The sequence below is a fragment of the Athalia rosae genome, chromosome 1 (genome assembly GCF_917208135.1).
Source record: "Athalia rosae chromosome 1, iyAthRosa1.1, whole genome shotgun sequence".
Classification (NCBI taxonomy): Eukaryota; Metazoa; Arthropoda; class Insecta; order Hymenoptera; family Athaliidae; genus Athalia; species Athalia rosae.
Window position 1 is genome coordinate 18,862,704 of NC_064026.1, and position 23,907 is coordinate 18,886,610.

A 23,907-nucleotide genomic window follows, 5' to 3' on the forward strand; every position below is an offset into this window, starting at 1 on the left:
TTCTTATTTCAGTTTCTCCCCCTTTTGCCGGGACCGAGCGACCTATATAAAAGAAATCCCCGAAGTCCGCTGGTTCGTTTTTTTTTCCAATTTTTTGTTTTCGAAGCCCGTCACGAAGAAAGTTTTCGCCTGTGCGTAGCCGCCTCAAATTTCTCGACACCTCGAGTCCGGGGACGAGAGAATTTTCACCGTCGAGAATTCGGGGGTATTACAATATGCGTGGAATTCGGAAGGGTTATCGCTACGCGAAGGCTGTCGAACCTCGCGAGAGCCGAGGTCCGGAGCGCGGCGATAATTTCGCGCTGCAGGATTGTATAAAGTTTATATTTTACACGTACGTAGGACGGAGTGTGTGGTAATGGTGAAAGGAACGAACAAGTAAGGTTAATTTCATGTGCGGGCAATTCTGAATACGCCGTTTTCAAATGGAGGTAATTCCATCGACAATGAGACCTTTGATTTCATAGAACTACTTGAATGAATAAATGACGCGCGTAGAAAACTCGTACCACGTCTGCACATGCATCTACGCATGTGCGTGTGTGTACGATGGGCATCTTTACGCGTAACGCGATTAATCGAAAAATTTCGCCCAACCGTTATTCGAAAGTTTCGTCGAAATTTCAGTATTAATTATTTCGTTGATCAAATAAAGAAAAATTCGATAAATTTTTTGCAATTTGTTGTTCTTTTCTCAATCATCGTTAACGGCTCATTGATAAAATTTGACGGAATCTGTACAGATTGGATGAAATTTTTTCGTGAACAAGGAAAAAATGAGTAATTGAATAAAAAATCCTTTCATAATGATTGCGTAATATACCGACAAATCGTTGTACATTCATAACGTATAGTACGATAATAGATATGGCAGATCGTTGTATACAAAAAGGTATTCCGGCATTGGCCAGGGAATACCGCAGAGCCGCTGTATTGTTATGCATTTATGGCATATTTCTATAGAGAAATACGTTGCGTGCGATTTCACCTGCCATTCTCTAATACAAATCGAGTCGTAATCCAAACGACTGAATGCTTTTTAGCTAATGCAAAGCAAAAGCGTCCCGCGCAGCGGGTGGCGAATCTGCCGAACTTCTCGCGTTCGCGCTCCCGGTTTAATGTAGGTATGTCGGGAGGAATAAAATGAAATTGAAAAAAAAAAAAAAAGCAACGATTTATCATTTGTGACGAACGTTGGAGACAATAATTTAGGATGATTGCGTGGTGCGCTTCCACTGCAAAAAAAAAAAAATGGAAATTTCAGTTTTATTCGAAGCAAAGAAAAAAAAAAAGAAAACGAGGCAAAATACGATTATCCGCGGGATATAATGCGTCGCGCGTCGGGATGATCGTGTCGAATCGGATGTGAGTATTTTTCTCTATTACTTTTTTTCTTTTTTTTTTTTTCTTTTTGACGAACACGCTGCAGCTGTCGATTGTTACGGTACCCCGAAATAATCGGTAATTCCCCGTTACGCTTGTTTAAAAATACGTTAAATATGTAATTTATCTTAGGGATCCTCGTTAGTTAATATTACCGCTGATCCGGTTCCGAATGACTCAACCAACCGCCGATATCTGTCGATTGATCGATAAACCTCCGACTCACTCCATTTCGCCGTCGATCGTCGATCGTTTCGTTAATGTCCCCATTCCGTTCGCACATGGTCCACCCTGTGAACTACGTGCTGATCTAAGAAAAAGTCGAGTATCCCGTCGAACGCGAGCGCACGAATTTTTTTCCTCTCCCATCACCCCTCCGCATGTTATATATATTATATCGTACCGTAAGCACTTGGTAAAACATATCCAACTACTGGAACCCTTTTTAATCGTTTCGGGTTTATATATGTATACCTACGTAGACCCGCATGTTCGTTACCGCTCTCCACATGTAAAAACCACAGCGGTTCAAATATCAAACGAATCCAAAGGGGGTTTTGGCTTCAGACCTCGTAGGGCACGTGCCGGGTGGGACGCGGGCACCCTCCCCTCCTTCTCTCCCTTTCCCGCTCATCCCTCTTCTAGTCTGCGCTCGCGTTTCGCTCCTCGTCTCTTCATGTGTATCCTACTTCCGAATCGCCGTACACCCCGCCGCCACCGCCGCCGCCCCTTCAGCCGTCGCGTCGCGCTTTAGCGGCAAAGTGCGTGAATTACCACGTCAAATGTATGCACGCCCGCATGTTTGTTTTAATCGTTGTACGTACCGAGCGACGTTTCGAATGGAGTGGGAAGGGTGTCTTGCCCGGGGGTTGCACGTAGGGTTCGGCGTCCCGTACCGCGGCGGATGAGATTGGCCGCGATAACCGCGCTACGATACCGTAAATTAGTGGGTTTTGTCACATTGTTGTAGACGTAATAGGTACGCGCGCGTGGCAAACCCGTTTAACGATAAGTGAAATGTCAAGCCTGTATTATGGCTGACGTAAAAAAATTACCGAAACCTCAACCGACCGTCGACGTTGAATTCTCAAACGGGGTATCCGATACGATCCACCCTCGACGTCGTTACGGTTGTAAGAAAACTGAGGGGAATCATTTCTGATGAAAATTTTCTAAACGCAGATAATCTTCTCCTTCGCTTTTTTCACCCCTATTTTCACATTTTACCAGAGGTGGTTTGCGCGGAGTCTGCCCCGCCGGAGAAGCGAAACAGTGGCGAGCGAAAAAATTGGAAAAAATCGGTGAATCCGGGAGGGGTGAACGTTCCGCAATTATACACAGCAGTCTTCTCGATTCTTGGTGGGAGTATCAAATTTACTCCTGGGCACCTGCTGCAGACGGTAGCTGCTGTTGGGATGTTGGGAGCGTAGAGAGCAGGCGGGGGAGGGAGGAACAGGGGTAGATGTTGGTGGGTGGGACGGCCGTACGGATATTTCCAGAGCACGGAGGGAATATTATTTCAAAAGCTTTGGGAGTAATTCCCGCGGCCGCATTGAAGACCGGACGAAACAACAATGGCCGATTTTAATACAGCTCGTACGGGGGAGGTAGATTTCACGTGCGTGAAACAAAAGTCACTCGTTGCAGGGCGAGGGGATGAAAGGTATGGGCAGAAACAGGGCACGGGGGAGGGGGCGGCGGCGGGGGCGGGGGTGGGGGTGGGACGAAGGAACGATACGAAGAGAGGGTAGATGGCGCGCAAAAGCGCACGCAAAGAAAAACAAATGAACACTGCCTGCCCGAAACAATTGAGGGCTGCGTGGAATATAGGGGTTGCTGGCCTTTTATGTTGCCTTCCCCTGGCCCGCTGCACCCACACCCGAACTCCTAAGCGCCAACCCCCTTCTCCTTCTTCTTCTTTGCTTCTGCCGCCGCGCTCCTCACTTTCAAATGAAGATTGAGGCGATCGACTCTCGTGCACACGCGTACGCGGTGATTCATTTTCATCCCCCCAGCCGGGTTATCCGAAAGAAAGGCTAGAGACGCGAAACAAATAATTGACAACGTAGAGATGTGAAAGATGACGAAAATTTATTAAAAAATCATGGCCAATCTACTGCACGACTATACTTTTATTGCACGCGGAAATGGTGTCGCTTCCGGGGATTTACCGGAATGAAAAATATAAGGTCCCGTTTGAAACAGCGAAGTCGACCTTCACCCGGCCTTAATCGGCGATGCCACCTAAATCGGAATCGAGCTCTGCTATTTTCTTTTCTTCTTCTTTGAACCAGACAACTCGTACGAAATTTTTTTTTTGTCTTCTTTCTGACTTTTGCCGTTTTCGAGAGATCTGCCCGGGGGGAGCCAGATGTGTACGTTATAATGAATTCCGATGCCTAAATTCACATCATGCGGAACGATTGTCTTTCAACTTCTTGATCGTCGATCGACAAAGATATAGAATTGTCGAGGGACTTATTGATCGGGCATTGGAAAACATGACCGACCTACTAATTGTTCAGACCCAATCCGACGTGGGATCGTATGGACCAATGAGTTTTTGGAAAGCCTCATAAGATTCGTAGCAGATCTACTTTCATTGGTCTCACAATCAGACGATTTTTTCCGATGCTCATACAGAATAAAATCGCCTAGAGTTTACACATTCGACTGCTTAAATTTTTCCATCACTCCTTGTATGTGTACACAGATGATCGACGACTCGCTGTGTTCCCAACCAAATTCGTCTAAATATTCTTCGCCGACCACGTAATGCTGGGAATAATAGAGCGAGCGCTAACCGTTAATGAAATTTTCGAAGAATTGCAAAAATCATCACACTCACCGGTTGGTCATCCGCTGTGGGAGCCGATGAATTTTTGAGCTCGAATCGCTCCCTTGACGGAAGGATCAAGCACCACTGACAATCGTATAAAGGTGTTGGTGGATCATGGATAGATACGGATAGATAGGTGGTCGGACGAATTAACGAATGGTATTGGGGGGGGGAGGGGTGCTGCCACTCAGTCAAATCCAAACGTCATCGCAACCCGCGCACTAGAACACAACCCACAGAGCGAAAACAACTCGAACGTGTCACACGATATAGGTACGGTGCGGAAAACGCGCGTAGGTACGCGTACGCGTACGTACAACGAACCGAAACTACGAATGACGCCCAACCGTCATCGGTGGGGGGGGGGGGGGGTTTCGGACAACTCCCCTGCATTATTCGGCCGTCAAAAAATGTCACCAACAAACACCCGGCGAACGCTGTGGCGGGTAGTAGCGTGCGGTTGGATGCGACTGGCACACCCGAATTCACGATATACCGGTATACGTTATTCCTTCGTTACGTCGCCAAAAAATCAGCGGAAACATCACCACTCGATCGCCGTCTGTTTTCGAAGCACTCCGATAAACACAACTGTCGTTTACGAACGTCACAATCAAGGGTGCACTTCAAAACTGGCTTCGTGAAAACTCGAGTTACTCGAGGAGACACTTTGTCTCATTTCGACGAGGTGACGATACACTCGTCGTCGACGTTTACATTTTTCACACTCTCTCCCTCCAGTTCGATCATCCCGAGTCGATGGATCGTTCGAAAACGCGCGAGGATCGCGCGCTCCTTGCTTTTTCCGCGCTTCCAAGACCCTCGTTCGAATCTCGTTCGCTCGGAACGATCTTCGACGATTTTTTCATCAGTCCGACGACCCTAATTCCGTCAATTTTCCACCGATCGGTTTTCCCGCTCATTGAAATCGGTTGAGAATTGGCGAACGTCGCACTGTCACCGACCACGCCGAAGTCGACGGCATTGAAAATCGGCGACCAGCAGCTCACAGCCCGGTAATCCATTGGGTCCGTCGAGTGTCGATCGGCGAGCGGGGAACACGCGATAACGGAAAATCGTCAACGACCCTGAAACGGGAGGGGTGCAAAAAACAGCAACAAGTTAGAAGAAGCGATGATACACGACTGCAATTCACGGGATCAGATGAAACGAAAATAATGGAAGATAAAAAAGAAAAAAAAAACAAACAAACAAAAATCAGAGAACACGAGTAACAAAAGAGCGCACAATAATCCACAGGTGACGACCCCGGGGCCGGCGAGATTCGGACGCTTCGAAAATAGCGCGCTCCAACATCCCCGGTTATACTCTTGGAGAAGGTGCGCGCGACACACATCGCGCAGTTCGGACAGTTTGGCGTTGTGCTCCGTTCGCGTTCCGCGCGGCACTGACGAAATACCAACGACTACGTCGCTCCGGAGTCCACGAGCTCGCATCATATCCTCGCTTTTCATCCCCGCCCAGACTTCCAGCTTACTATCGGCGTACCCGAGCCGATGCCGAACTGATAAATATCGCGGTGTTTCTCCCCTACCAGAAGTCACTCCGGGCAGGGGGGGTTAATTATCGACGATAATTCGGTCGTTTCGAGGGCGCACGTCGCCTCGTCATCGATAGTCTCACTTGTATATCCGTGTATACACATATAAGTTAGACTACTCGTACGCAATGAGACGATATCGAAAATTTTTCAATCCCCTCCTCCTCGTTATTTCAAAACCATTCGCGGTACCGAATTAATATTCAAAATTGAAAGCGTACCGCGAACATGTCATTACGCCGATTCGACGAATTATAATTATCACCTATTCCGATGAAAGTTACAACGTTACACCAGAGTCAAAGAGATCTCCGTTTTTTTTTGTTAAATTTCCCGATCGATATTTCGAAAATTCGTTGATATCGTTTGAAGGAAAAAAAAAAACAAAAAAAACAAAAAAAAGGTAACGAGGTAACGTGCAACGACGAGCTAGATAACTTTCGGGAAAGTTATCGCGAGGATCGCGGTGGCGCACGTCGAAACAGCTCCGGCACGTTCCAAAATTTGGGAGTCGTGTGACGCGGCCGCAGGAGGAGCAAAAGCGGCGGGGGTATATATATACGAGAGACACGCGGTTATTTTCCCTTCAGGAATCACCCCCTCCAGAGGACTCGCGCTACAAGCAGAGGAGCATTGTTACCGCCACCCCCGATATCATCTCTCTGCGTTGTTGATTCATTCAACGCGTTGAAAGGACTCCTCCAACCCCATCCCCGTCACGAGCCACCGCAACCGCACGAAGAATCTATTCCTTTGAATGCGTTAGGAGGAACGGGAACGCGTGGCTCGCCTCGGGTGCGCGCGTGGTTTTGTAGCGCACACGGATAAAAGATTGCGGGCGAACGGTAGGGGGGGGGGGGGGAGGGGGGGTCGAAAATTACTTTTTTTCCCTTCGTGTTTTATTATTTGCTTTCGCTCTCTTATTTCTCGTTTTTCAGTTCTCTCTCTATTCCCATTTTTAACTCTTTTTTTTTTTTTTTTTTTTTTTCCAAAGAACCTCGACCGCTGGTTTCGTTGGTCCCGACGAAAATCACACTTTTTGACAGAAGCTTCGGCACCGCAGTATACGACTGGCTCTCTGGCTCTCTATAGAAAAGATCGACTCGTCGCGACAACTCGGGCGCAGAAATTGTACGATCGCAATTTCTTCGCCGTTTTCAAACACCTGCCACCAACCCTGTAATCCTTCATACGAACACCGTATATGCAAATACATACACGTCACACGTGTCTACATAAATATAATACAATGAATAGGAAAATTTTTGGCAAATTTTGAAATCTGCTTCTTCGGAAAATGAAGTAAAAAAGTATCGCCTATAATCGAGCTGTCCTTTCGGAACGACGCAATTGGTAATTCATGTTATGAACTTGACGTGGGTTATACCCATACATGACTTACGTGAGATAAAATTGAACAATGAATGTATAATTGCAAAACTATTTTCCTCGTTCAAAGTTCAACTAATTCGTTCTAGGTACACCACGTATGTACGTATGCATATAGGTATACATAACATAATATAGCTCGCAACAATGACCGAGGACATCGATTAACAATCGTTTCCTGTAGCCCCCGAAGAGATTGCAGGAGACGGTGACGAGTCTTCGTATATAATTCGCTCCGCACCACCACGTAAGGCCCGATGTCGCGGCTGTACAGACTGCACCGCGGTGCAGCGGCGTGATATCCGAGGTTCCCAATGGTCACGGCAATGACCAAAGCGCTTTCTTGGTCGTCCGCAGCTACAAGCCAATTTCCATATCTGAAAAATTTCTTCGTTTCCAAAGGATTGATAACTGATTGTTCGTTGTTAATGTTGTATGGTAGATCACACGCAGAATCCGTACGCGCGCGTATTTATATAGATACTTTAATTTTACAAACTTTTGTATCCTTATACCAGCCGATAATATTATACTGTACGAGAAATTTATACATCAGGGTAATTTACGTCTGGCGATTCTAAGGTTTCCAGTAATTATTGAGTGAATTCGGTGTATATATGCTGAGAAATAAAGTGAACTCACGCAACACGCCTGCTACACTACCATACCGGTACGAGTAATTTGATATTCGAATCAAATATTATAGTTATGTGTATACGTACAGATCGAGATCTCGTGTCCATCAGTCAATGCAGAAGAGGAGCACATCGTATTAAACTATATTAACCAATTGAGGTGGATTTAATTTAACGTTCAACGCATCGGCTGCTCCCGCATATCGATATCGAATTACATCCCCGTTAATGCAGCGGCGTGCTTCGTGCTCCAGCAGACGAAGAAGCAGTCTCCTCTTTCCGGTCCTCAACTCGTACACGTATACATACATATGTATACACGTAACGCGTACATAATTTCTCGTTACGTCCCGTTAGCATTCGAATCGCCGTACTATTATTCGAATATCATTTATTGCGAGGTTTGCGCCCGATTGAATTTTAATTACTCGAAAGTACGACGACGACGACTACGACGTTGAAATGTTGGAGAGACGGGAGAAGAGTTTCGCAGCGATACGCGATACGAGCGCGGCTGTAAGCAGAGTAGGTACGTAGCCTTGAGACGCAGTTTCGCGAGGCATCCGGAAATCGCACGCGGTCCGATGGGTGCCGGAGCTAGACTGCAGAGGGTGAAAAAAAGACAGAGAGAGAGAGAGAGAGAGAGAGAGAAAAAAAAGGAGAGAGAGAGAAAAGGAAGACGAGAGGGACGAGTTCTTTTGAGCAGACAAGCGAGACGAGGTATATCGTATTAAGGAGACAATTGTTACGGAAAGAATGGCTCCGTAAATGTGATAGCGGGATAAAAGAACACGGAATAAAAACTCGCAGTGTGGCCCAAAGGGGGCCGAAAAGGAACCAAAGAGGGCGAAGGCCGCGGGGTAGATCGAGGGACGGGGTGTGTATGGAAAAAGGGGCCGAGGGGGGGGGGAGGGGCGGGGGGAGGAGGGGAGGAAGGGCCCTACCTATACATTTAAATAAATAGAGAGTTTCATTATAACTTTTGTGCGCGCGTTACTGTCCGCTTGACAATGCCTGAAACAAAGCGCTCCTCCATTGTTTGCGAAATAAAAGACTGCCGCCCCTCAACATGGCCGCCGAGGAGGACGCGGACGCCCGCCCGTGAAGCCGCATCGCACCGCGACGCCTCGTACGTACGACACGTATCCCCTGGTCATGCCGCCGCTTCTTTTCCTATACTTCTGACTCTTCTCGCGGATCAGACGCCGGCCCCCGCGCCCTCCAACCCCCGCAGATTTTGCCATTCGATCTTCGATTAAAAAATATTCATCCCTAAACGACCGCGGACAGATATACAGGATGCTGTCCCGAATAGCTATATGATAGAAATAATTTCTATAATCGCTATTTATATTGAATTGAGAATGCGGTGTCTAATGCGGAATGAACATTTGGACGGGTACACCGACATTTTGTAGAAAACTGAAAATTAGCAAAATACTTATATGTATGTAAATCATCCAACTCGAGTGTATACGCGCCTGCGGTAGGGAATGCAAGAAATTTTAATGATCGAAAAAGGATGCGATACCAACGTAAGTAGACGCGAGCAATTAGGAAAGGGATGAAATCTAGAGATGCGAGATGCATAATCGACCCTTTTAAAAAATGAGCAGAAAATGATATTCAATGATCACAACCCTTACCCGGATGAAATCGGATTAAATTCCAGAAGTAAAAAGAAATCTTGTCCTTGCTTCGACTGGCTCATTAGTCGCAAATTTTCAAACTCGTTCGATCTCAGACGACCCGCATGTACAAGCAAATATTCACGATATACAATGATGAAGAAAATCGGGAGACATGACTTCACTTGTAAAATGTATACCGTTGTATACCTGTGCACCTGTATGTATTCGGCCAATTATTCAAGTATAAACGTGAAACTTGGCAATACATACGCCCGATATTGTATTATTTTACGTGTGTATATTTATACGTACGTATGTATACAGGATGTATAATGAGTACGTAGGTACAATAATCTGAGAGAAAAACGGGATTGGCGTTGCAAAACGAAGAGGAGTCTAGAGCGCGAAGCGGTGGTAGCATAGAATCCAAACACAATGGGTGGTAATATTGAATGCTATAGAGTCGACGGCAGGGTCGCGGGTATATACGCTGTTGGCACTATTGAACGTAATTATAAATTGGTGTCTTTCAGTTGACGGCAAATGGGCGCGTAATGAACCTATGGCGCTGTCCAACAACTTCATGATTCTCTCAGCGCGATTTATCCTGCCGGGCGGCGCGACGACTCCACCGCGAGTTCACCGCGACGCGTACGTGTAACGCAACCCCGTCGCTCTCGTTCCGTTCCGGCTCAATGCCTCGGACGTATCCAGAAACTTGAGAACTTTCAGGGGATATTCGGTATCTGGCGTAGCTTTATGCGATTCCTATATATCGCTGGCTAGGGTGATAAATTTCATTTGGACCCGCCGAAAAAATGTATATACTTATTGTTAGTCAAATTTTTCATATTCTCGTTCGTCGGAATTCTTCGATCGTTGACGAACGGGATGAGATAAACTTTCGAGGGACCCGCGGGAGCGACAAATTTTTTTCTAGGAATTTTTACCAACCCTCCGGCTGCAGGGATTTTTTGGGAATATGTCGTCGTCGAAATTTCGACGAGTAACGATATTTTGAAGACTTTCGCATCGATCGATCTAAGGCACGAAATATCACGTAACGTTATATCCATCCTACCGCGATGCTCACAAGCCGTAACGGACAGACGTCGCCGAGGTGCACATCGCGGTAGTGCAGAGCGCGGCAGCAGCAGCGTCGACGCGAGCAAATGTATTGTAGATTTGATGGGCGATGCAGTTCTCCATAAAGCTATATATATATATATATATATATATACAATGCAGGTGCAACGGTGTGCGGGAGCAATAAAATTTCACTCAATATTCGAACAATAAGCATGCAAATGATCAGACGAAGATCAATAGGTGACGCCGCCCAGCGATCAGAATTGCACTGTATAGCCTCGTTTTCTGTCCCGCGTTAGACAAAAGAACGTCGTTCGCCTTTTAACAATGGGAATGAACATTTCGTATGCAAAACGGAGACCTCGTCGCGCTCTTATACGAATTCGTTGCATTCTGCTATATTTTCTTTCTTACACTACTCCATGGCTGTTCGGCGGCGGAGGTCCATTTTGCAAATTGCAATCACCGATCCGACTGTCGCCGCACTCCATGTAACGCACGCTACACCGATACCCCGGCATCTCTTCCACCCGCACTCGCATCTGCTTTACATCCTCGTTCGTCGAATCGCGTAACCTCTCTACGTTTAACTAGGTATACGTATATAAGTACATGGGAAATTCCGCGTCATTTCGACGTACCAGAAAAAGTCACCCTCTCGCTCTATCGTTCAAAACACTTTGTTAATTTTTTTCAGTTTTTTTGTTTTTGGCCAGCCGTTTCTGAGCTCCTATATATATAATTTCCGAAAACTGAAAAACCATAACTATGAAAATAATCGCTGGAATGATCGAAGAGGGGGTGACTTTTTCTGGCTCGTCGAAATGACGTGGAATACTTACAACTATACGTATGCATCTCATCCGACGCAGTCCGCGCTTAATTGCCTTTCGAAAACTTCCGGATATTCGCAAATATGAGTAGTCGCGTTATACAGGCGATGTTATATACCAGCGATTTGTGTGCGCGCTTATGTGTATGTATGTGTAAGCCCGTGACATTTTGACCCACCGGCAGCTTGCCGCTCTGACTCGATCGACGCGGGCGGCACGCGGACCGCGATATTTCGACTGATTGCCACTTGAAACCTCCATATCGCGCTCATCCCAAACTCGCCCCTAAGGTAACGAGATAGATGCCAGATATAGATATATATATATATATCGCCTCCGAGGCTGAGGACCGCGATCCTTCGTTTTGACAGGAAATGCACGTTATCCATTTTCCGAAAATCGAAATAAGTAATTTCCGAGAAAATTCGTATATATATATATATATATATTGCAACGTGGCTTTTTTAAAAACTCAATCAACCTTTTTAGTGGCCCCACATTGGGTGCCACTTGCGACGTAGAAGGTTTCCTATTTTCCCCCAGGCGGGTTGGACCCGGGAAAAACCCACGTGCCTTCGGCGCGATCTGTACGAAACTGAAAACGGAGAACGGAACGGAAAACGGAAAACGGAACGAAAAGATTGTTGGGCGCCAGACGCGTGTCGCGTCACTTAACGAAATAACAAAAACTTACGGAATAAACGAATACAGATCCGGCGGAGTGGCTGGCTAGGCACAGGCTGTTCAACAGCGAAATAAATGGTAGAGTGGCGTGGATCCACAACAACAATTCGGGCACAAATAAAATAACGATAACGTAACGTAATTTCGGGAGACTGTATTTTAACAAATTCGGTAGGAAATACAGAATCGGTAGATTTACAATAGGTCGAGAGTAACAAAATATAATTCGTTTAACGGTAGCGGGAGGTCATTTACGGGAGTACAGAATTATAATTTCGATATTCGAAAGGCCTACGGGAGTTTACTGATTCTTTTACAAATTATCCGAATGTGCGATAATTACGAACGGGAGAAAAGGCGCGGTTTTACACGGAGCGCTTTTCCGTGGCTACTCTACGGTAACAGACGATAGATTTTCCAAATTGATCGGGAACGTAACGGAACGCAAGATTTACCGTAGGGGTAACAGATTACCCAAAGAATGACAAATTAGATACGGGAGAAAATATTACATAAATTATAACAAAATACCATACAGCATCACCAAATATCACCAAGGCTTTCCTTAACGTATTACTTAGAGTTTACTTAATAACTCAACGCGCTAAATGATACCACGTGCAGCAAATGCACGGGAGAAACGGTAGAAGACCAATTAAATGCTCAGAGAGCGAAAATACAAAACGTACGATAACGGAATTCAGCCACAAGGTAAACCGGGAGGAATTACAAAATTGCCCAAAAAACCGAAAAACGTAACGGACCGGACCGTACCAAATTGCGGTGGGGCTCGTTCCCACCGACTTATCAAATACTGGATGCAGTGGGCCTTTTACCCACTGACTTACACTCTAAATTACGGGATGCAGTGGGCCCTTTACCCACTGACTTACACTCTAAATAAACTGGATGCAGTGGGCCTTTTACCCACTGACTTACACTCTAAATAAACTGCGGTGGGGCTAGTTCCCACCGACTTACAAAAACAATAAAACAAAATACGTAATATTTTAGGCAATTTGCAATCCCCACGTGGCTACTTCGTGCCTCTCTCTGAAGGTGGAAAACCTTACCTTAACGGAAGGAGTTCGGCACCCACTGACTCTAACTTAATACAATTGTTTTAACTGATTCTAGATTTAAATATACTGAGAACTAAGGGGCGGATAGGAGTGAATCTAAAGTGCAACGGTAGCGGTAGTGTTGGGTGAAAAACGGTAGCGAGAGACGGTAGATTTGGGAAAGCGGCAAAGGAAGATCTGAATTGGTGAGGAAGGATCTAGCCAAAACGTCCTGTCTGATTGACGGTATCTCGTAGAGTAGGACGAGTTGAGCGCCGGTGTCCAGGACCTTCTTACTCGGAAATCGTCCGGATTGGCGATTCCCTCTCCTAATTAGGCCACAGGTGTAGGGCGCAATTCTTCGGGTGACAATTGAATTTGCCTATTCGGCGCCTCTCCTCTCCTCTGACGTCATCATCCATGCTTCCTCATCGGCCGCGCTCGCTTTTGAGTACTGACCGGCTGGCTGTCTGCGTTCAGAAGGCCATCCAAGGCTGCGTCGACTCAGGCACTTGGAGTCCTCATCCTAAGAGCAACATCTCTATCCTATGTCGTCTCGGGAGTCGGAATGTAGTCCTGGGCTCACTTGTGCCTCGGCTCCTACATGTCTTCCTAGGCAGAACGTCATCTCGGGAGGTTACCAAGTTTTACCCGGTGACGGGATCAGTTCCGGAACGGTAGATGTTATTTTGGTCTGGCTCCTGGCCAGTAAGTTACGGGACGGGAGGTGACACTACTCAGTTCATGCCACCCTATACGCCGCCTTCCGTAGCATCCATTCGTCGATAGCAGAGCGTCTTACGCACCTATCGTCTAGCGGGAGATCGTAGACGGGTAGTCTTGCGGTCCTATACGCCGGTAGCGATTCGGTAGATCGGGAGGCGGGAGATGTTGGCGATGCTGTCATCAGCTGGTGGTCCGGTCCACCACGGGAGAGTGCACATCGGTAGTCTGATTGGCACGGATGACGTCAGAGTTGTACCCTTGGAGGAAAGGGCCCGGGAGGTCCTCGTAGGTCGTCCTGGCTCAACTCGTCGGTATTTTCCCAGGTCACATAAGAGAATATTCGGAACAACAACGAAAATTAGCTTAACATACGGAATATCTCTTATTTCAATTTAGCCTTGGTGATTCGTTTCGGTGTGCTGCAGTTTTCTAGATTATTAACGAAAAACGGGAGGAAATTCCGGGAGATTTGGGTGCCGTAGTAACGGGGCTGAAAACGCCACGTTACAATATATATGAAATTTTTACTTCTACCGGACGCGGCAATTTTCAAAACTGTCTTGAAACAACGAAAATCTTTGCATGTAAGATAATTATCATCATCTATTACCGATACCTTGTTCGATCGAAGTTACACGCACGTATATATATATATATATATATAGTTGCCATGCAAGGAGATCACGGGCTATACGGCGGGATAAGAGCGACGGAGTCGGAAGGATAATATGATTACCGGTTGGCGAAAGCTCGCGGCCGAGGACGAGGGGGGGGGGGGGGGGGGGGGGGGGGGGGGGATGCACGGTAGAAGACGTCGTCTTAATATCGCCGACGTGGATTAACGTAAGATCTACCTAAGAATGGAGGGATCACTTCGGGGATTCTAATTAAACGGAAAACACAGCTTCGTTATACATATAGACGCAGAGGCAACCACCGCGGGCATGTGCCGCAACAGCACATAACTTCTCCTTAATATAGCAGCACCCCGTGACGTCAGATATCCAAATTCAAACCGCGGCGTATCCCCGCCGTCCTAATCTCACTCACACGTATTCCTATACGGTATTTACCCATGCCACGATAATGTCGCGAGTGAATCTGAATTCCCTTGTATTAATTCGCATGTGCACGTTGAGAACATGATTCGGGTACGTACTATAGGTGTAAGGGATGAAGTGAATTTTGGAAATTCGCAGTGTTCCCAATACATTATAGACGAGACTGTCGTTTACAGCTGTGAGATATTCGAGTACGAATTGTGCAATGGGAAATGTTAATTTTCAAATTAACAACAAAGCAATTAACGATCATCTGTAACGATCCCTTTTTCTAATTACTGCGGTGGTACCCGAATCCAAAAAGAACATATACACGTATACAAACACAATATACGCGTACGAACGGTATACACACCATCGACACAGCGCATCCGGCGTGAGGGTGAAACGCCGTTATACAAGGTATGCATATAAAGTCGGGGTTTTGGACAAAAGACTTTTACTAGGTATAACCTACCGGACTGGAGGTCTGGTCAATTAATGAAGTCGGGTCGGTTCGAAGGAAGAAAAAATAGTCGGATCAGAAGCGTATCTACGTTTAATTAGCATGAACGTCAGCGGCAGGAGCGAGCCCTCGACCGGGCGCACCTATACGTATACACAGACTTTGTGCACGTGTGCGGGTAATGGTAACGTGTACGGGTGTACAGTATACGGTAAAAGCGGCTCTCTCGCTGCCGCGGCGCAGTTGAAGCGTTAAAGTTAAATGACGGTTGGCGGTTGCTTATTCTTCCCGACAACTGATGCTTGATAATCTGCCACCCCTTCCGCCCGTCCGCCCGTCCGCCCCCGGTCCGCGCGGTCGACCCGACGCAACGGGGTCGGCCTTCAACTCTCAATTCTACTCAATAGTTCCATGAAGGCGCGCGGTGCGGGCGAGCCAATTTCCTCAACAGATCAACGTGGTTACGTAGAGACCGGCAACCCCCTACCCCTGCCGTCTACCTTCTCCCCTCGATTATAAGAACCGTTGCATTCTGACTGTACGACAATATCGTCGCCGGTTAATCGCGATCTCGCGTAGAAAACGTCACTTTTTCGCTACGGCGGAGTTTGCTCCCACTTTTTTTTTTCCTCACTTCGAGTCGAAGTCATTCGATTCCTGCAATCACTTGCGACCTAATGACGATTTCCTCCGCGGAGCTTTACGTCGCGCGTTTATACGTTTCGCTCGTTATGTAACTTGGAAATCGAAGGTGCATAGGAACGCACGAATTCGCTATTTCCAGTAGCGAGCTGGCGGTTGGGGAATTAGCGTATTGTGCGGCGCTCACATCAACCGAATAAAAGAAACGTGGACCGCTTTGTGCCGCGTAACGCCGACGGTGTACCTGTATACCTGTGTACCTGTATACGTATAGAGGGTGACGGGGAGCTCTCGAACAGAGCGAACGAAATGCCCGAACGGGCGCGAATACCCCGGCAACTGTTTTACATTAAACGGACAATGGCACCGCGAGCGAGACTTTTTTTGCTTCCGCGATAGACGCGCGTCCGCACATCCCAATTTCTTCTTTATACAGCTCTTTCTCTCTCATTTTCCATACAGCGGCGAAATTCTTCCGACCGTGCCACCGCGCTGCACCGCGGCGGATGGAGCTGGAGGAAAAACGAAAAGGAATAAAAAAAAAAAAACGCCCCCCCCCCCCCCCCCGACACGCGAACCGATGGCATAATTTTTGACCATATTTTACGCGACTCCTGCGCAACTGTTATATTTACCTGTTCACCGCAAGAACGCGTACAAGGTATATACTATACATATGTAGTAGTCCGCGAAAGATTCACGCGATTTCAACTATGAGAAAACGCTGGGCGATATCCTCGAGCGATCGGACGGTATACGAAAAAATGAAAATACAGAAAAGAGAGAGCACAGGTGGATATCTGTTATTCGCACCTCCACAATAGCGTCATCGGCCAGCCCATTGTGTCCCTTCGTTTGTTCTCTTTCTCTCTCCTATTCCCTCCGCAGTCACAGCGTTTCTCCTCCTATTCTTTCGCTGGACGGTTATCGCATGCGCAAAAATTTGCGGTGACCCTTTGCACACACGTGCCGGGTGCTCTGCGGTAACACCGTCTAATATTTGACGAAGCGGTAACGAGATTCGTTGTACACACAGATCGGGATAACGAAAGTTTGAAAAATTTGCGCGCGAAACTTACCCTCAAGTAGTTCGAATCACGACCGTTTCGGGATCTCGCAGCCTTGCGATAAGAGCGAGAAGAACGTTTGGTTACAGTGACGGTGTAGGTATGTATATGGAACAGATCTTTTCCACCCATACATTCATATACTACGTATATAGGTAGAACGAAGAGGATAAGAGAATAGAGAAGAGGGAGGAGAGAATTACGATAGAATAAGAGAGGACCAGAGTACATACTACAGAAGAGGACGAAGTACAACAACGAGGAGACAATGCACGGACCTTAACGATGGACAGGGAAAGACGCGCGCTTGCGTCAAACAATGCCCCGGCGAAACAATGTGGACAATAGGCGGACAGTTAGAAAGAGAGAGGGAGAGAGAGAGAGAGAGAGAGAAAAGGAGCGAGGACCACGATCTCCACATATCTCCTGTACTTTGGTTAGTGCGAAAGCCGTGTCGCCATGAAATAAGAAATAGGAACCGACCGCGATAACTTGGTACGGTACGGTGTTCCGAGACTGGAGAACGAAGATCGAGTGGGTACGATATGTGGGCTCGATCTTCGGCTCTTCGACATCCGATGAGTGGGAAGAAAATTTTCCGGTAATATATAACGAGAACGCAACCCGGAACTCCCGTGCACGATCGGTGCGGATCGGGTGGATACCTTAAGATACGCCACATATGATCCGAAGGAAGGTTGTACATCAGGTACCACGCAGCACCCAGAAGCTGAGGGGCTGTGTACCGACGATGAGAAAATCGCTAAACTTTGTTCCGTTTCACGCAGCCTTTAAGCGCGTGGCTGGAGGGGAACGGAGATGGGTTAACAATGTGTAGGAGTGAGAGGGACGATGTCAAGTGGACATTGTTGACAGCGACAATGCCGCTGAAATTGCTGGAGAACAAAGAGGTCTTACGATGACGTGGCGAGCGAGCGACTGGCTCGCACTACCCTTCGACCCCCCCCCCCCCCCCCCTCGCCCTCTCGCCCTCTCGCCCTCTCGACGCCCCCGTTTTCCGACTCTCTTGCCCGACCACCCTCGCTCGCCCCCCCCCCCTCTCTCTCTTTCTCTCTCCCTCGCCATCCTCCTCCTTCGTTGCCTCCTCCGGCCCTTTATTGCCCACGTTACATCATCAAACCATCAACGTGCGCCACCCCTCCCGATCGACTGCTGCAGGTCGGACGACCGCTCGGGTCCCGACGTTAATCGAATAACGTATGTCGAGACCGGACCCCGGTTCGTCTGACGACGAGTGCGATCTATGCTACGACTGTGTCATAGATCCGCCACTACGATTATTAGGAAAATATGGTGTGGGTATCCAAGCGAATTATCGCGAAACACGAGAATCGTGGCAACGTACCGCGAATTCGATGCGTTTCTGATCGATGCCTGGCCGCGGGGTGGAAGGAACGGAAAAAAATCGCCGGTTCGGATTTTGCGTTTTCCGGAATGCGGACTTTCATTTCTCCGAAAGGACCCGGCCGAAGCCGCCACCGAAATTACCCTACGGCGTAGAGTTCGGCGAAATCGGTAAACCGAGTAAAAATATCACGTACGCGCGCGAATCGTCGGAGGCGACTCGCGGAGGCGACTCGCGGTTCCGCGTCATTTCCATCGGGCTCACGTAGGTCCGTCGCGCACTCGAGTGCCCTTCCTTCAACGATTCTTCTCCTCGTTCTCGGCCCCTCCCTTTCGCGAACCGTACAGCAGTCGTATGCCTACCTTTTCCCTCTTCTTCGGGTACCCCGTAAGTACTCCACTAGGCCTACAATAAACAGTGACAAAAGAATGCCGAGTGGCGACGACCATTGAATGTACGAGAAAGGATTGTCAGCTCAGGGTGGTGTGCGGCGTCGTATCGCGTCCACGTACACGCCGGAGCTTGCGCGTGGGGTGGCAGGGCCCTGCGTTACCGTTACTCCTCTACCCGCCGCCTGCCGACGTCGCGCACTTCTCAGCTATAACGTATATACCGGAGTATTTTAGCCTACGTTTGTGTCTATAGAAATGGGGCTGAAACAATGTCCCTTTGTGACAAGGAGAAACAGAAAAAACCAAGCTCCAGCGAGTGAAATACTTGAAAGTTGCGAGCGGACAAGTCAAACCCCTGCAGGTGGGGGGTGGTGGTGGTGGTGGTGGTGGTGGTGGTGGTGGTGGTACTCTTTATACGTCCCTGCAGCGGCAACGCTCTCCTAACCACTGTCACGTCACGTGACGCAAATTTTCCGCACACTCGTCCACCTCGGGGTACACACCGTATTTCTGTACGTACACCCGGTACACACGGGCATATTATAATGCGTGTACATACATGCGCAGCGAGTGCCCATCCGTCGAGGCTTTTGACATCTCTCTCTCTCTCTCTCTCTCTCTCTCTCTCTCTCTCTCTGTGTGTGTAACGACGAGAGGTACCTACACAATATTTACGGTACGCTTCGTCAAAGTGAACCGGTTAACGTGCGTGTCTCTCTGTATGGGTAGGTGAGGCGTATCAGAGCTTTTCGGATCGCTTTAATCTCTCGTATTATATACGGGAAAACGGGAACGCGACAGTCGTTACCTCCTTGTTCGCGAGGTATGTGACTAAGGGATCAGCGAGTCGCTGCATCCGAATTGGGTATAATAAATTTGAAGCATATAGATAATAATCGATTCCAGGTGGAATCTTGATCGATGAAATAATGTCACTTCAACTGGAGTGTACTAGAGCCTATTTTTCTTCGTCTCCCGATTGTCTTAGAAGCTCCGGACTTTGAACTGTTTTCATTTCTTCGCGGGAAACTAACGCGCACGGTATCGTCGTTGTGACAGGTATTCGTACGGGCGTGTAACGCGGGATCCATAACGCGATGACGGACGCGCGAAATCAACGTCTAAGAATCGAAGGCGAAACTTAAAGATACAGAAGTCAGCGTACAGCTCGGCAGTCGAGTCTCTGACTTCAGATTTCAGAGCAAAGCATTGTGTCCCGAACGCGCATTGTCCTCCCGTCACCGGGAACTCAACAATGCCGAGTCCGTAAGTTAGTAACCCTACGGTAAAAACTTATCTCTTCTTCCCCGCCCTTTACAACCCCCACTATTCCGCCCGTTTCTCCCACCTTATTTCTTATTCCCCCGTCGTCGCGATTCTTGAATCTATTCGATTCTTGCTTTGCCTCCCCTTACCTCACCACGCTCTCGGCTGGAGGGGTTGAAGATCAGAGGGAGGGTAAATTATTCCTTACGTTCCGCCCTCCCCCCCGCCCCCCGCAGCTTTTCGCAGGGTGAAAAGAGGTGGACATTTGCGAGGGGGGAGGGGGGGGAGGGGGGGGGGAGAATACCGGATGCCTTTTAATTTGGTTTGTCTTTTCTAATGGTTCTCGTTTCCTTTCCAAATTTTATGGGGACGTTGGCCAAAAATTTTCCTCTCTTCTTTCTTGCAGCTTTCCATTATATTTTGGGGGGATGTGAACGTCGAACGCGTTGAGCGACCTTCAAATATTTTTTGACGATTTTCGAACGTGGCAGAGGTTAAAAAGCATCATCCGTAGACGGCGTACAAGCGCATAGCGGTACAACACGGGGTTGTTCCTCCGATCTTGATGAATTGTAATCTCCGGATCCGTTCGAAGGAGAAAGAAGCGTAAGCGGGCGCTAAAAAGTGCAACGAAGAAGTCGGAAGAGGAGAAACTTTGGCTCGGCACGAAGGCGGATGTAGAAATTACGACTTGACGGGCGGTCGGTGGGAGGACCAAAGTCACCCGCGGACCGGACAACGGACAATGCTCGGCTAATTGTCTCCCATCAGCCCCCAAAGGATGGTGCGGGTCTGTCGCTGACAATTTCATTCATAATTTGCATAATGGTTATTAAAATGACGATTAACAAAACCGGGCTAACCTGCGGTAGGTATGTATATACATATATGTATATATCATATATATAAACCGCGAGAGCCGGTGATCCGACTCGACCGAGATCATTGATCTTTCGGGGATCGGGTCAATTGGTATCGTAGGTATAGATATACCTAGCCGTACAATAACGCTGTGGTATTCGAAGGTTTTCACGGTTGTTCGATGCAATAAAAAACTAACTGCGCACGATGTAGTGGGTGGATAATTTATCGGAAGAAGTGCGCACTTTGTATACGTATACCCCACTGTATTATACTTGCGTTAAAAAGATCTCGATTCGACCTTATACTCCGTCGCAGATAAATATTATACCGATATTTTTACAGTGTATACGAATACCCCATGTATACGTATAGATATAACCGTACACACGAAAAACGTTTGGCAACGTTCAGTCCATACAAAACTTATTTTGCTGACGCGGAGGGATCATTTGTCTCGGGATGATAGTGGCACGCAGGTATAGCTGGTGTGTGTGTGTGTGTGTGTGTGTGTGTGTATCTCGTCGAGATGCTAAACGGTAGAACCGCGAGGAATAACAATTCTCACCAGTCATAAGTCACGGGGTCCCACCTACGAAATATTTTCTACACGGTTCCGCTCCTCCATTCACCAGAGATTATTCCTTTTGTTCTTCGGATCAACAAAATCGTTGATGTAACACGAATCGATTAGCGGATATTTTTCTTATTTCTTTCCTCCGATTCGTTGAATTCATATTTTACTTCTTATTATATCCCAACGATATACTTCTCGTGTATGGTTTACGTCATGGAAAAAGAAAAACAAGGCAGAGTTATAACTCAACGATAATTATAAATTTATTCGTTACGTATCGACGCGATAACGTTATATAATAATACGTGAGTGAAGATCCTTCGATCGGTAATTCGTTGTGTTTGTAGTATAAATAATTGGGAGGACAATATTCGGGTGAACATTATATTTAGTGCCTGACTCTTCCCTCGCACTTGTCGATGGGAATGCACCGGTCTCCTTTTACGACGCGAACGAATCCACTTTTGCAGACACATCCGGGGTAGCATTCGTTAGCTGCGGTTCCACTGGAAGAACAAGCGTTTGGCTCCTCGTAATTGTCGCATGTCTTTTGGCACGATGGGTTAGCATTGCACCTCGAATAAACTTCGGAACGATCGCAGTTTGATGTCGTGGTCCCTGGATCTGGTGTGCAAAAAATGAAAAGCTATGATTCTTTTTCCGTTTTCTTTTGTGTGGTTATTATTATTATCAATATTATTATTATTTCAAGGGAGTATATACGCTGAAGGATGTAAGAGATTGAGATTTGGGAAAATAAAAAACTCTCGACAAAGGTACAAGGCGATAAAGATTTTTTTACCAATGCCTCGGAGGATGAGAAAAGTCCATTCTTGGAAGAGAATATTCTTTCATTTCTTCTGCGGTTGTTAATTCTAACCAGAGTTTGTTTAATATTGGTAAGAATAATACCTCGTTATAAGGTGATATCTATACAGCGATGTAAGAATAAGACGAATAAAAAATGCATCAGACGTGACATCAGCGATGTTTATCTTCTCATGAAAGTGGATTAGGTCATAATCGCGAACAAACATATAACTGTGTTATGCACAATAAAATGATGACAAGAGCGCAGGTGAATCGCGAAGAAAGAAGTGGGCGAGCAGAGAACGCTACGTGTGTGAAGGAGAGGAGATTAAAAAATAAATGAGTTTTGATGGCGATAAAAATGCGCATTTATATATAATTGGACGTATAGTGACTCCGTAGTTGTGTGACCGAATTGTGTGAAGATGGACCATTCGAAAGCAAATAAAGTAATAGAGGCGTATACGTCGGTTTCAATACGACGCAAATAAATTTTTTCGTTACCTAACCGATTGTTGTTCTCAGACCTGTGAATGCAGATCGGACCGTTTTCGTAATTAGCAATTTACAAGTCATTTACACGAGCCATTTTTATTTTTAGATCGCGAGGTTTTTAGGAACTCGTTCTCTGACGTGCGAAAAGCGAAATAAGATCGTCAAATTCTGAATGAATTCCTTCACAAATCAACGTTTGAAAATTAGTACGAAACAACAGAATTATGCATTTCAATTTCGTTGGTCAAGTTTTAATGGTTTTATATTTTTAATTTTTTAAATCACTCACCGCCTCCAACCGTGTTCGCGGAATTTGTATCCTGGTTTTGGTATGCGGCGACATTCATCAGGGCCACGGCGCCAATGACCAAAAGCGTGTATAAGGTGACCGTTGAAAGTGAATTCATATTTGCGCTTGAAGTTCCGTTACGTTACGTTAATTTAGCTCCGGTCTGGAAGCTTTCGGAAGAACGAGTGAGGTCTTCGCGCGTCGACAGCGTTTAAATACGCGGCAATATCGCGATTCCATATGCGAAATTACGGGAACAGGTCTTGCCCCAGATAGAGAAAAGCTGAACGAATAAAATAACATTTGAATATTAGATATGCTGCCGAAAGTTTAAACATCTGTTATCATTACTAAAATGTATACGTAATACGCGTACAAATTCACGTTTAACAAATTATCGACAAAATCTTTTTTTTTAATTAGGTAATTTGAGTTTTTTTCTCATCATTTTTCTTCTTTCATCGCCGGAATAAAAAAAGAGTTCAACAAATTTTTTGCTGTTGGTTTGATAGAAGATTTCGTTGTTTAACTGGGAATCAGATGTTTTTTTTTTCAGAATAACAAAATTTCGATAGCTTTGAGAAAGTGTTAATTCGACCGATCCGGAGCTGCATATTTTTTTTCTTTCAAGTGATTCTATCGAATAACTAAATCACTTAATAAAAAGTAAAAATGTTAATAACAAATGATGTTCTCATTTACATTCCGTACTAATCATAACGTCTCAAGTTTTATCTTCAAATGGGGTTCGCAGAAAAATACATTATATTAGTTCACGTACATTGATTCGATCTACGTCATTCTT

At 46.5% G+C, this 23,907-nt stretch overlaps 1 protein-coding gene across 1 annotated transcript; it reads right to left on the reverse strand.

Annotated features, from left to right (window-relative positions):
- Positions 1–21,746: 21,746 nt before the first annotated feature.
- On the reverse strand, positions 21,747–23,296 carry LOC105685170 (venom serine protease inhibitor-like). Its single transcript, XM_012399030.3, has 2 exons — positions 23,103–23,296; positions 21,747–22,132 (listed from the first exon to the last, which is right to left on the reverse strand). The coding sequence occupies exons 1-2, from the start codon at positions 23,218–23,220 to the stop codon at positions 21,897–21,899; spliced, it is 354 nt and encodes a 117-aa protein (XP_012254453.2). The 5' UTR covers positions 23,221–23,296; the 3' UTR covers positions 21,747–21,896.
- Between the last annotated feature and the right edge of the window lie 611 nt (positions 23,297–23,907).